Genomic DNA, 12,420 nt, shown 5'->3' with positions numbered 1-12,420 from the left:
AATGTTAGACCACATGAAACATTTTCCCCTCTGGGAAATTTAGACTCTCATCTAAATCACCCGGGAAATCACACTTAAGCATTTATTTGGCTGCCAACAGAAAAACATATCAATTGAATATGGCTACACAATAAAATGTTTAATGCATAATCAAGTTAACAGACAAACTCAAAGAAAATGACTGAAATTGTTTCTCCAGACTCTGACGTGGGGTGGGACTCAGAGGAGGGGGAGTCTGCAGTGGTCCTTGACCTGACGGTCGTGCCCCCTCCGGTTGCAGCCTCTACATCCAGCGCACCAGCCTCCACCTCCAGTGCCATCTCCAGCGTCTCCGTCTCCACCGCCCACGCCTCCACCTCCGGCTGCCAGCGTCCCTGCCTCAAGGTTCCCTGAGGGCTGGGCTTCCTATCAGACGCTGTGCTGGAGGCTCATGACCCTAGAGGCCCAGAGGGAAATGGCAGAAGGGATTGGGGCAGTTGTGGGGCAGTTGTGCAGCAGTTGGTGGAGGTCACCACACTACACCACCAGAGCCAACAGGACATCCTCACTGCACTTCATTCCCTCACACATGCTGTCACGGACCTCACACTGTCACTCACTACCACACTCACGGACCTCACACAGTCACTCACTACCACACTCAAGGACCTCACACAGTCACTCACTACCACACTCACGGACCTCACACAGTCACTCACTACCACACTCAAGGACCTCACACAGTCACTCACTACCACACTCACGGACCTCACACATTCACTCACAAACGCACTCACACACCTCACACAGTCACCCACCAACAGACAATAAAATGGTAGAAATGTGAACCTTACTTGTTTGTGTCTTCATAGCTGGCGCATGACCTCAGTGTGGGCCCTTTGGCCCCGCTGGTAAACCTCATGACGGGGAGGGGGCTGAGGGCTTGGGTCCTCATTTTGTGGTGGGGTCTTGACTGGTTCTCATTCTTATCAGCTTTGAATATACATCTTGGCAAACATAACAGAATGATGTACAAGGAGGGGACAGATACCTAGTGAAATTACTATTGGTTGCTAGTAAAAAGACAATAATGAGGGCTTGGTATAAGGTGGAACCCCCAAACAAGGAGCAGTGGTGGGTGTTGTGGAGGAGATTTATGAGATTTATTTATGCATTGAGGATGCAGGAAGGAAAGTTTGAAGGGAGATGGGAAAAATGGATGGATTATAGAAGGAAGTGTGATGATACCACTAGTATTAAAATTGTCATATTTGAGTAAGAAAAAAAAGCTGCATGGATGGAAGTACCCATAAGCTGTTATTGTAAGTTTTTATGTTTTATGGTATTGTCGTTGTATGGATGGAAAATGCTAATAAAGATTAAAGTAAAAAAGACAAAGAATATGTATCTTGGCTATGCACACACCAACAAGCCAGCCGTCACGCGCAGCGCCTGCCTCCAGTCTAGCCCTACCCTGCTGTGCGCCAGGATGAATGAGTCATGCGTGGAGCCAGGCCACCGTGCCACTACACTTGTGATGAGCATGTCGGCGTCACATATGATTTGGGTATTTATAGTGTGCACATTTTTGCGATTCACATAGACGTATTCATTCACTGATGGTGCCCTTATGTGGGTGCAGTCGCCATCGCCGTCACCTCTTTGGCGTTCTATCTTGGCCAGTAGGCCGAGTAGCGCCGGATTCATTTAGGCTCGCATTACGCACAGGAGGACTGTCATTTATATGCTTACCAAACAGCAAACAGGTCCACATGATCACATATTAATGACAATCTAATTGGTCAATGATTTGCGTTTGATGGAGTGCCTGCATTAAGTGTGTGACATATAGCGCGGAAGGGTTTGGGACAGCGCATAGGTTCAGTTTGGGGAACAAATCCATATCGAACCATGAATGAGCCGGTTAGAGGACACGTCTAATCTTGCATTGCGATATATGTTTGTGCTGAATTGGCCTAGTAGCCTACATGATTGTGCGTTCATGAACTGTCGCTCATATTCTCTCCGTCAAACATAGTAATTCACCGACGCACCACCTGCGTCGCCAGTTCCCCCTGTGTTCAAAAAGGGCGTAGAACACCGTGTAAATCGGTACGCCAACTGGAGAGGTGTCCTACAAAAGCGCGGAGAAAGGCGACTAAATTTTCGCCCTTACGGCTTGATAAATCGCAATGTGGGGGGGGCAAATGGCGTACGCCTGAACTCGCGAAAAAGACCGTGTAAAAGAAGGCGTACCTCAATGATAAATGAGGCCCCTGGCCTTCCACCCTCAACACACACACCTGGCCCTCCACCCTCAACACACACACCTGGCCTTCCGCCCTCAACACACACACACACACCTGGCCTTCCGCCCTCAACACACACACCTGGCCTTCCGCCCTCAACGCACACACCTGGCCTTCCGCCCTCAACACACATCTGAAACATTGTTGTTGTAGGCCTCACCTCAAACAGTTATATTTGTACAAATACGCTGCTATTTTGGTGATTTTTCAACTCAGTGACACTAACCTGGGTTAAACAGGATCTCAGAATAATATTGTAGCTTCGCCGCTGACCGTGCTCTCTGTCTCCCCCCGCAGGCCATGACTGCTCGGTGCGCCTGTGGATGCTGGACAACAGGACGTGCGTCCAGGAGATCACCGCCCACAGGAAGAAGCACGACGAGGCGATCCACGACGTGGCCTTCCACCCCTCACAGCCCTTCATCGCCAGCGCAGGGGCCGACGCCCTCGCCAAGATCTTCGTCTGAGGAAGAGGAGGGAGAGGATGAAGAGGAGGGCCTCGCCATCATCGTCATCACCTGCCGTTACGCACACACACATGGAAACACTCAGAAACACACACACACACAGACACACACAAAACTGTGTCCTGCAGCCCACTGGCTGGGTTGTCATCACAGGACTACATATCCCGCAATGTCAGTCCCATGATGCCTCAGTAACTTGTTGTGATACTAATCATTCTGCTTTTATAACAGACTAACTCAGTTGTTGATTAGCTAGGTCTGGACTTCCCTTTTCTACACTACACTTCTCTGGTCTGCTCCCTCTCTCGATCAACTCACTCAGAGGTGCAGTGTGTTACAGCTGCCTACACTACGCATGCTCATGCTAGAGTGACACACGCGCACACACACACACACACACACAATAAATACTTCCGTATTCAATTTGAAGCCTGTTTTATAGATAAAATGCCTATCTCACTTGTCGTTAACGCACTTATAAGTCACCGTGGTAGCTACAGTACAGTACGTAACCATGGCAATTAACTACAGTACAGTAACCAGGGACCATGACGCAGGGGAACAATGAATGCATCTCACTCCAAAGACTGGCCCTGCTGCAGCTGTCGGCGTCGACCATCGGACGCCGGGGGAACGAATCCACCGTAATTGACGACAGCGGCTCCACTGTAGTCGCCGTGTCACATTTGATTCCGGCGTCAGAGTTGAGGTTTATTTCTTTGACCGTCGACGGCGGGATGCCGACGAATGACCCCTGCCGGCTGCGGGGGAACCGTGCCGTTGTATAGACTCGCTAGGGGGATAGCTCGAGGTAGTGTGTGTTTGGAGAACCCTCCTAACCACTATTGGATAAACGGCTTTCATTTTAGCCTCGCCACAAAGACTGTCCAGTGTTGCATGCTACAGTCCGTCCCCTTCAGGTGTGTGTGTGTGTGTGTGTGTGTGTGTGTGTGTGTGTGTGTGTGTGTGTGTGTGTGTGTGTGTGTGTGTGTGTGTGTGTGTGTGTGTGTGTGTGTGTGTGTGTGTGTGTGTGTGTGTGTGTGTGTGTGTGTGTGTGTGTGTGTGTGTGCGTGCGCGCGCGCATGTGAGTGAGAGCATGTGTGTGCGTGTACGGTCATGTATGTTTGTGGACATGTATGTGTGTGGATATATACCGTATAGACCGTGTTAGTCTGAATCAGGGACCTGTGTGTGTGCGTGCGTGCGTGCGTGCGTGCGTGCGTGTGTGTGTGTCATTGGGATATCAATCATTCTTGTTAATGTCGCCTCATTGTAAAATCACCATGTCACCATTGCCACGGTTGTGTGTGTGTGTGGATGGGTGGAGGAGATACTGTAGGGTTTGATTCATTTCACAGGTATACTAACACTAGGCTACGCAGGTGCTTATTTTTATAATCATTTTTATTTTATATTTGTGTGTGTGAAAGAGTGGTTTTATCCAGGATAGCTGGTCTTTGAGAGAGTCGGTTGAGATCATCTCTATAATAAGAGTTTTCTACATCTATGCCACAGTGGACCATCTTGACAGAGACTAGTAGCTAGTAGTACGTGACCCCAGTCCAAGATGGCGTCCTGCTATTCTCCCTATGCGTCAGCCACCGCCTGCCTCTGGCTTCCCTCTCCCCTCCCTCAGCCCTTCCCATCTCAGGGGGGTCAAGGGTCAGGGGTCAGGCGTGCCTCAGTAGCCAGCCTCCGGGTCCTCAGAGGTTACTTCGGTGTTTTCTGGACGGACGGCTTCGTATCCATGGAAACAGTGTTCCACCTGGAGGGGTTAGAGGTTGAGTGGTGGAGAAGCGTGGTGGGAAATAATGACTCCCTCCCCCTACCCTCTATCTCACCCCCCCCCCCACTCCCTCCCCCCCCCCACCCCCGCCTCACAAGCACTAATGTTTGGCTGCACTACATTGACTTTTACACCCTTCCTCCCTGCTTCCTGTCCCCATCCTTCCTACTTCCTGTCCAACCCCCCTCCCAACCAACCCTTTACAGATTGGTTACATACAGTACAGTTTTGCTGTTGACACACTATAGTTACATATTGCACTGCCTTAGAGGGACTTTCACATCCAGAGACCGGAACAGGACCTAGTAGTTACTTCCTGTTTGGTACAGAGAGGAGGTGTTGGTTGTTTGTTTTGCATCACCGGTCCACCCCACCTGTTAGGCTACATGGGTGGGGCGGGCTGACCCTGTACTCTGAGGATACAGTAGTCACAATACAATCAATACAACAGTTTGTTGTGCAAATAAATGAAAATGGATAAAGATCGATTCAAATCCCAGAGCTGTCTGCATGGATATGTACAGGTCTGACAGTCCCACTGCAGAGCTACAATACTCCCTTCCCCGATAGCGTTCTGGGAACAGACAAATCATTGTGAAAAAAAAAGAAGAAAAAAGAGAAATGACTGTAAATGGTGATGAAAGGCTAGAGACGCCGACATGTCATGTAAATGTACATCGTTTTCTTTTGTTTGCATCTTTCATTATGATTTTTGTTTATAATTATTATGATGTTTATTAAGGTGTAAGAATACTGTAGTGTCATAAGTGAATCATTCTTCTTTGCTAGCCTTAGAACTTGCTTGTGATTGACAATGGCGATATGTATAACTTGTAAAAAAAAAAAATACAAATAAAAAAAAATAAGGAAAATGCAGAAAATGTATGCAAAAACGAGGGGGGTGGGGACTAAAATAAAAAATAAAACATAAAACAAAAGAAAAACTGATCAGTCAGAGGCCAAGGGCAAGGACTCTAGTATCTTTGTGTTTGTATTTTTTTAATAGCAACTTATCACTGTGTGATATTTTGTATATCATATTAAGCTGTATTCGAACTGTCCACTGTCCTCTTAACTACAAGGGATTAGAGACCTGCTTTCTCTTGGGGATTAGAGACCTGCTTTCTCTTGGTTTCCTTTCATTCTTATGATTGTTGTATCTATTTTTTGAACTGCATTCTAGCTTGTATCAAAATGACCTTACTTTCCCTCTTCTCTTCTGTTCTGTTTACTTTTGCAGGTCTCGTGTTGTATGTCATTATTAAGGAAGAAAAAACTCAAAAACTGAAAATAAAACAAAGATTTTGTACAGTGAGCTGACGTTTTGTTTATCATGTCAAATCAAATTGTGTTTGTATAACCCAAACAATGTGACAAAGGGCTTTACAAGAACCCATAGATACGAACACCAGAGAGCCGGTCTGAACCTGCAGAGAAGACCAGGAGAAACTGGGAGAACTGTGAAGGGAGAGAAAGACCAGTTAGAGAGCTGGGAGAGACCAGTTAGAGAGCTGGGAGAACTCTGAAGGGAGAGGAAGACCAGTTAGAGAGCTGGGAGAACTCTGAAGGGAGAGGAAGACCAGTTAGAGAGCTGGGAGAGACCAGTTAGAGAGCTGGGAGAACTCTGAAGGGAGAGGAAGACCAGTTAGAGAGCTGGGAGAGACCAGTTAGAGAGCTGGGAGAACTCTGAAGGGAGAGAAGACCAGTTAGAGAGCTGGGAGAACTCTGAAGGAAGAGGGAGACCAGTTAGAGAGCTGGGAGAACTCTGAAGGGAGAGGAAGACCAGTTAGAGAGCTGGGAGAACTCTGAAGGGAGAGGAAGACCAGTTAGAGAGCTGGGAGAACTCTGAAGGGAGAGGAAGACCAGTTAGAGAGCTGGGAGAACTCTGAAGGGAGAGGAAGACCAGTTAGAGAGCTGGGAGAACTCTGAAGGGAGAGGAAGACCAGTTAGAGAGCTGGGAGAACTCTGAAGGGAGAGGAAGACCAGTTAGAGAGCTGGGAGAACTCTGAAGGGAGAGAAGACCAGTTAGAGAGCTGGGAGAACTCTGAAGGGAGAGGAAGACCAGTTAGAGAGCTGGGAGAACTCTGAAGGGAGAGGAAGACCAGTTAGAGAGCTGGGAGAGACCAGTTAGAGAGCTGGGAGAACTCTGAAGGGAGAGAAGACCAGTTAGAGAGCTGGGAGAACTCTGGAGGGAGAGGAAGACCAGTTAGAGAGCTGGGAGAACTCTGAAGGGAGAGGAAGACCAGTTAGAGAGCTGGGAGAACTCTGAAGGGAGAGGAAGACCAGTTAGAGAGCTGGGAGAACTCTGAAGGGAGAGAAGACCAGTTAGAGAGCTGGGAGAACTCTGAAGGGAGAGGAAGACCAGTTAGAGAGCTGGGAGAACTCTGAAGGGAGAGGAAGACCAGTTAGAGAGCTGGGAGAGACCAGTTAGAGAGCTGGGAGAACTCTGAAGGGAGAGGAAGACAAGATTCCCGGGGCACCGAGAATGCAGTTTCTCAAAATCTATTTTCGGCCGCTAAACGGTTGTTTTCATCAATCAGATTGGATGAATCGACAGTTGAGATTCCTCAACGCGAGCCATTGTAGTGGTTTTCAAATACGGGGTCTTTAGCCTCTGTAATATGATCTTTACACGCCTTTCACTTACACGACATTCTCTGCGCTACGATCGTTGTTGGTGCCGAGAATATTGTCGTCATCATTCGTCAGCAACAATCCGATCGTAGCGCAGAGAATGTGAGCCGGAGAATAGCCAGTCTGCGCGCTGGCCTGTGCGCATGCATGCTGGAGCAAGTGGGGAAAGGCGTGTTAAGATCATATTACAGAGGCTTAAGACCCCGTATTTGAAAACCACTACAATGGCTCGCGTTGAGGAATCTCAACTGTCGATTCATCCAATCTGATTGATGAAAACAACCGTTTAGCGGCCGAAAATAGATTTTGAGAAACTGCATTCTCGGTGCCCCGATCACCGTCATTACATGGATATACTGGCTCGCGCTGGATTTTAAATTTCTTCTACAGGCCTCCGAACTACACCAAAGTGATCTCGGTGAGTCAAACTTCTTATAATATGTCGTAAATAAGGTCCAGGTTGTCAAAAACGAGCATTGCCCTTTAAGGTAAATATTCTCAAGTCCCGACCACTGAACGTGTTGACCTTTGACTGTCTGGCCATATCGGGCTATTAGCCAAACGGTCTCAGTGAACGCATTAGTAGGCGATAGCTTTGGCAGCTGGGGTAATTAGCTTAGCTTGCATCTGCCTTGCTTTCAGTTTGCATAAGGCACTTGTCCACTATGTACTCAAATGTCAAAGGTCTCCCATGTTAGCTGTTTTCAGTGTTGTAGCCTGCTCCTGTCTTGTTAGTGCCTAGCTATAACGGGATCATTCCTATAGTAGGCTATTCGTTCCCAGGGTCCTACGTTCCACAGCTCTATAGCACACAATGAGAATCTGAAAAAGATGTTCTGCAGCTCTGTATTCACTTAATATGGCATGGACTACTATGGTAGCTCGTCAAAGGGGTTAGGGTTAGTACGTGTGGGTACTAGCATGTTAGTACGTGTGGGTACTAGCATGTTTGTACGTGTGGGTACTAGCATGTTTGTACGTGTGGGTACTAGCATGTTAGTACGTGCGGGTACTAGCATGTTTGTACGTGTGGGTACTAGCATGTTAGTACGTGTGGGTACTAGCATGTTTGTACGTGTGGGTACTAGCATGTTAGTACGTGTGGGTACTAGCATGTTTGTACGTGTGGGTACTAGCATGTTTGTACGTGTGGGTACTAGCATGTTTGTACGTGTGGGTACTAGCATGTTAGTACGTGTGGGTACTAGCATGTTTGTACGTGTGGGTACTAGCATGTTAGTACGTGTGGGTACTAGCATGTTAGTATGTGTGGGTACTAGCATGTTTGTACGTGTGGGTACTAGCATGTTTGTACGTGTGGGTACTAGCATGTTTGTACGTGTGGGTACTAGCATGTTTGTACGTGTGGGTACTAGCATGTTAGTACGTGTGGGTACTAGCATGTTTGTATGTGTGGGTACTAGCATGTTAGTACGTGTGGGTACTAGCATGTTTGTACGTGTGGGTACTAGCATGTTTGTACGTGTGGGTACTAGCATGTTTGTACGTGTGGGTACTAGCATGTTAGTACGTGTGGGTACTAGCATGTTTGTACGTGTGGGTACTAGCATGTTAGTACGTGTGGGTACTAGCATGTTTGTACGTGTGGGTACTAGCATGTTAGTACGTGTGGGCACTAGCATGTTAGTATGTGTGGGTACTAGCATGTTTGTACGTGTGGGTACTAGCATGTTAGTACGTGTGGGTACTAGCATGTTAGTACGTGTGGGTACTAGCATGTTAGTACGTGTGGGTACTAGCATGTTAGTACGTGTGGGTACTAGCATGTTTGTACGTGTGGGTACTAGCATGTTTGTACGTGTGGGTACTAGCATGTTAGTACGTGTGGGTACTAGCATGTTTGTACGTGTGGGTACTAGCATGTTAGTACGTGTGGGTACTAGCATGTTAGTACGTGTGGGTACTAGCATGTTTGTACGTGTGGGTACTAGCATGTTAGTACGTGTGGGTACTAGCATGTTAGTACGTGTGGGTACTAGCATGTTAGTACGTGTGGGTACTAGCATGTTAGTACGTGTGGGTACTAGCATGTTAGTACGTGTGGGTACTAGCATGTTAGTACGTGTGGGTACTCTATGTTCAGGGATCATGGCATGGAGTTGAATAGGGCTTCGGCTTCCTCTCATCTTTTTACCTGTGTTTGGGACTGTGCTTCTTTGTGTGGTTTGGCCGTGGTTTGGTTGGATGGTTGTCATTAGTAGGCTATTGTTTTGGCCTTTTCCCCCATTATCCCGTTTATTCATCTCTATAATGTCCACCGTGACCGTTGCTCTCCGAGTTCCTCTTCCATGTCTGATCAATCTCAACGTCTCCAACACAACAATGTGTTTTCTGCATCTCGACCAGTCAAGTATGGGGTCCCAATGTGGGTTGTCTGCAATAGTCTATGTATGTGCAATGTGTTGTGTTGTGTGTTGTGTATGTGCAATGTGTTGTGTGTTGTGTTGTGTATGTGCAATGTGTTGTGTTGTGTGTTGTGTTGTGTATGTGCAATGTGTTGTGTTGTGTATGTACAATGTGTTGTGAGTTATATGTGCAATGTGTTTTGTATGTGTAATATGTTGTGGACAACGTGTGTAGTATATGTATGTGAGACATGTGATGTGTTGTCCTCCTCTGTTTCTATGTATAGAGTTGATTTGTGCAGCAAACGAGTCCAAGACAAATGTCCCTGAGGGGACAATAAAGTGTATTCTATTCTATTCTATTCTATTCACAGGGGTCCTTGTTGTGCATTATTGTATGTATGTTTTTCTACCCTTAGTGTATATTTATTTATTATGACTAGTCTTTTATACTTTATACATTAGATATACTTTTATTGTTCTGCACCTTAAAGGTTTGCTCTTCCAATTTCGTTGTACTTGTACAATGACAATAAAGACATTCATTCATTCATTCATTCATTCATTCATTCATTCATTCATTCATTCATTCATTCATTCATTCATTCATTCATTTATTTATTTATTTATTTATTTATTTATTTATTCATTCATTCATTCATTCATTCATTCATTCATTCATTTATTTATTTATTTATTTATTCATTCATTCATTCATTCATTCATTCATTCATTCCGTGCTGGGCCCTCTGTTGTTTTCACTGTACCTGCCACCATTGGGTCAGATCTTGCATTCTTTTGTGGTTGTTTATCATTGCTATGCCGACGACCTATGTATCTGCCTATTGCATCAGGAAATGTTTCAGACTTAGCTAGGCTTAAGGCCTGCCTGGCTGCTGTGAAGAACTGGCTGTCAGCTAACTTCCTACTGTTAAACGAAACCAAGACTGAGATGATGGTTATCGGTGCGGCAAGACTGAATAATCTGAATAATCCACCTGTCCTGACCTTAGAGGACTGTGTGATTCAGTGCAAGTACAGAGTTAGAAATCTCGGTGTTATCTTTGATAAAACTCTTGTATTCGATTCTCATGTCAAGGAGGTGACCAAAATTGCCTTCTTTCATCTCAGGAGAATCGCCAAGAGTAGATCACTCTTGTCACCTGAAGATGCAGAAGTGCTTATTCATTCTTTTGTGACCTCCCGTTTGGACTATTGTAACACCCTTCTGTCAGGGGTGCCTAAGAAGACTTTCCATGGTCTACAAATGGTCCAGAATGCTGCAGCTCCATTCTGACTGGGTCGACCAAATATGCTCACATCTCACCAGTGCTTGCTGCCCTTCATTGGCTCCCGGTTCATGTTAGAGCAGACTTTAAGATGTTGCTGCCAGCTTACAAAGCTGTGAACGGTACTGTGCCATGCTACCTGAAGGACCTTTTGATCCAATTTGTCCCCTCAAGGTCATTGCGCTCCCAGGGGACTGGTCTGCTCACTGTCCCCAAAGTCAAAAAGAAGACGGTGGGTGAGCAGGCTTTTTCTGTCCGCGCACCGACCCTCTGGAACCGTCTTCCAATTGACATTAGACAGGCTTGCTCAGTGGAGGTGTTTAAGGCTAAGCTAAAGACCCACCTGTTTTTTGTTGTATATGTGTCTTAGGGTGTGTTGTTTTATTGATATTGTGTTTTTATTGAGTGTTGTGTTGTTTTTAATGTTGAGTGTTTACACTTGCCTTTTTAGCTGCTCTGTAAAGCACTTTGATTGAAAGCGCTGTATAAATACAATTATTATTATTATTATTATTATTATTATTATTATTATTATTATTATTATTATTATTATTATTATTATTATTATGTGACGTCATGGCCAGCGCTCCATCAGCGCTCCAGGCTCTGGCTGCACCTGCCCGTGGCCATTCAACACGTGTCCACAGCGCCCTCTAGCGGCTAGGTGCTGAATCGCACCCACCGGTCGGTCGCCGGTCACCTGTCACTGGTCTGAGTCTCTCAGTTAACCTACTGTAGGGTAGATGAGGCTTCGAACAGGGAGGAGTAGGCTAAGTCAAATTCATGATGGCGGTCGCCTTGTTGTCTAAAGGCTAGTTAGTGTCTTGTTACCTAGGAGCCAGTCTGCCACTCCCTCCATACAGACCACAGACCTGTCACTGCAGAGTTCCCCATTCAGACACACACACACACACACACACACACACACACACACACACACACACACACACACACACACACACACAGGCATATGTAGGCCTATGCCAAGAGAAAGAGGACCGACAGATAAAAGGTATTTTTGGAGTGGTATTTTTGGTCGAGGGAGAAAAAGAGAAACAGGTCCCTGTAATAGTGGAGGCAGTACAAGTGGACATGACATCCCCTGGACATGACGTTAGTATGTCTCAGGGACTTACCCCCAGTCCAAGCCTTGATGCTGAGTGCCAAGCAGGGCTACCTTTTTATTTTATTTTATTTTTTAAGTCTTCGGTATGACTCAGACCCCAAGTTTCCGATCTCAGGGCAGACACTCTTACCACAAGGCCACACACACCATTCACACACATTCACACACCAATGGCAGCAGCTGCCATGCAAGGTGCTAGCCTGCTCATTGGGAGTGTCTTGCCCAAGGACACTTGAACATGTGATTGGATTCGAACTGCAAATCCTACGATCATTGGACGACCCGCTACCTCCTGAGCCACAGCTGTGTTGAGTTTGAGAGAGAGAGAGAGAGCGAGAGAGAGAGAGAGAGAGACAGAGAGGGAGAGAGAGAGAGACAGAGAGAGAGACAGAGGAAGCGAGAGAGAGAGAGAGAGAGAGAGCATTATTTAGAAAGTGAAGAAAGAGAAAAAGTAAGAATGAAAG

At 46.4% G+C, this 12,420-nt stretch overlaps 1 protein-coding gene across 1 annotated transcript in view; it reads left to right on the top strand.

Annotated features, from left to right (window-relative positions):
* Positions 1-5,745, top strand: part of strn4 (striatin, calmodulin binding protein 4) — a gene marked incomplete at its 5' end in the record, with an annotated part of 20,987 nt that extends 15,242 nt beyond the window's left edge. Inside the window, one exon of the mRNA XM_084439072.1 lies at positions 2,586-5,745. Within this exon, the coding sequence (XP_084295198.1) occupies positions 2,586-2,755 (170 nt within the window). The 3' untranslated portion in view covers positions 2,756-5,745. The remainder of the gene's footprint in view (positions 1-2,585) is intronic.
* Positions 5,746-12,420: the final 6,675 nt, after the last annotated feature.

This window comes from Borostomias antarcticus (genome assembly GCF_949987555.1).
Source record: "Borostomias antarcticus genome assembly, chromosome: 1".
NCBI classification, from domain to species: Eukaryota; Metazoa; Chordata; class Actinopteri; order Stomiiformes; family Stomiidae; genus Borostomias; species Borostomias antarcticus.
This window is presented reverse-complemented; position numbering and strand designations above follow the sequence as displayed.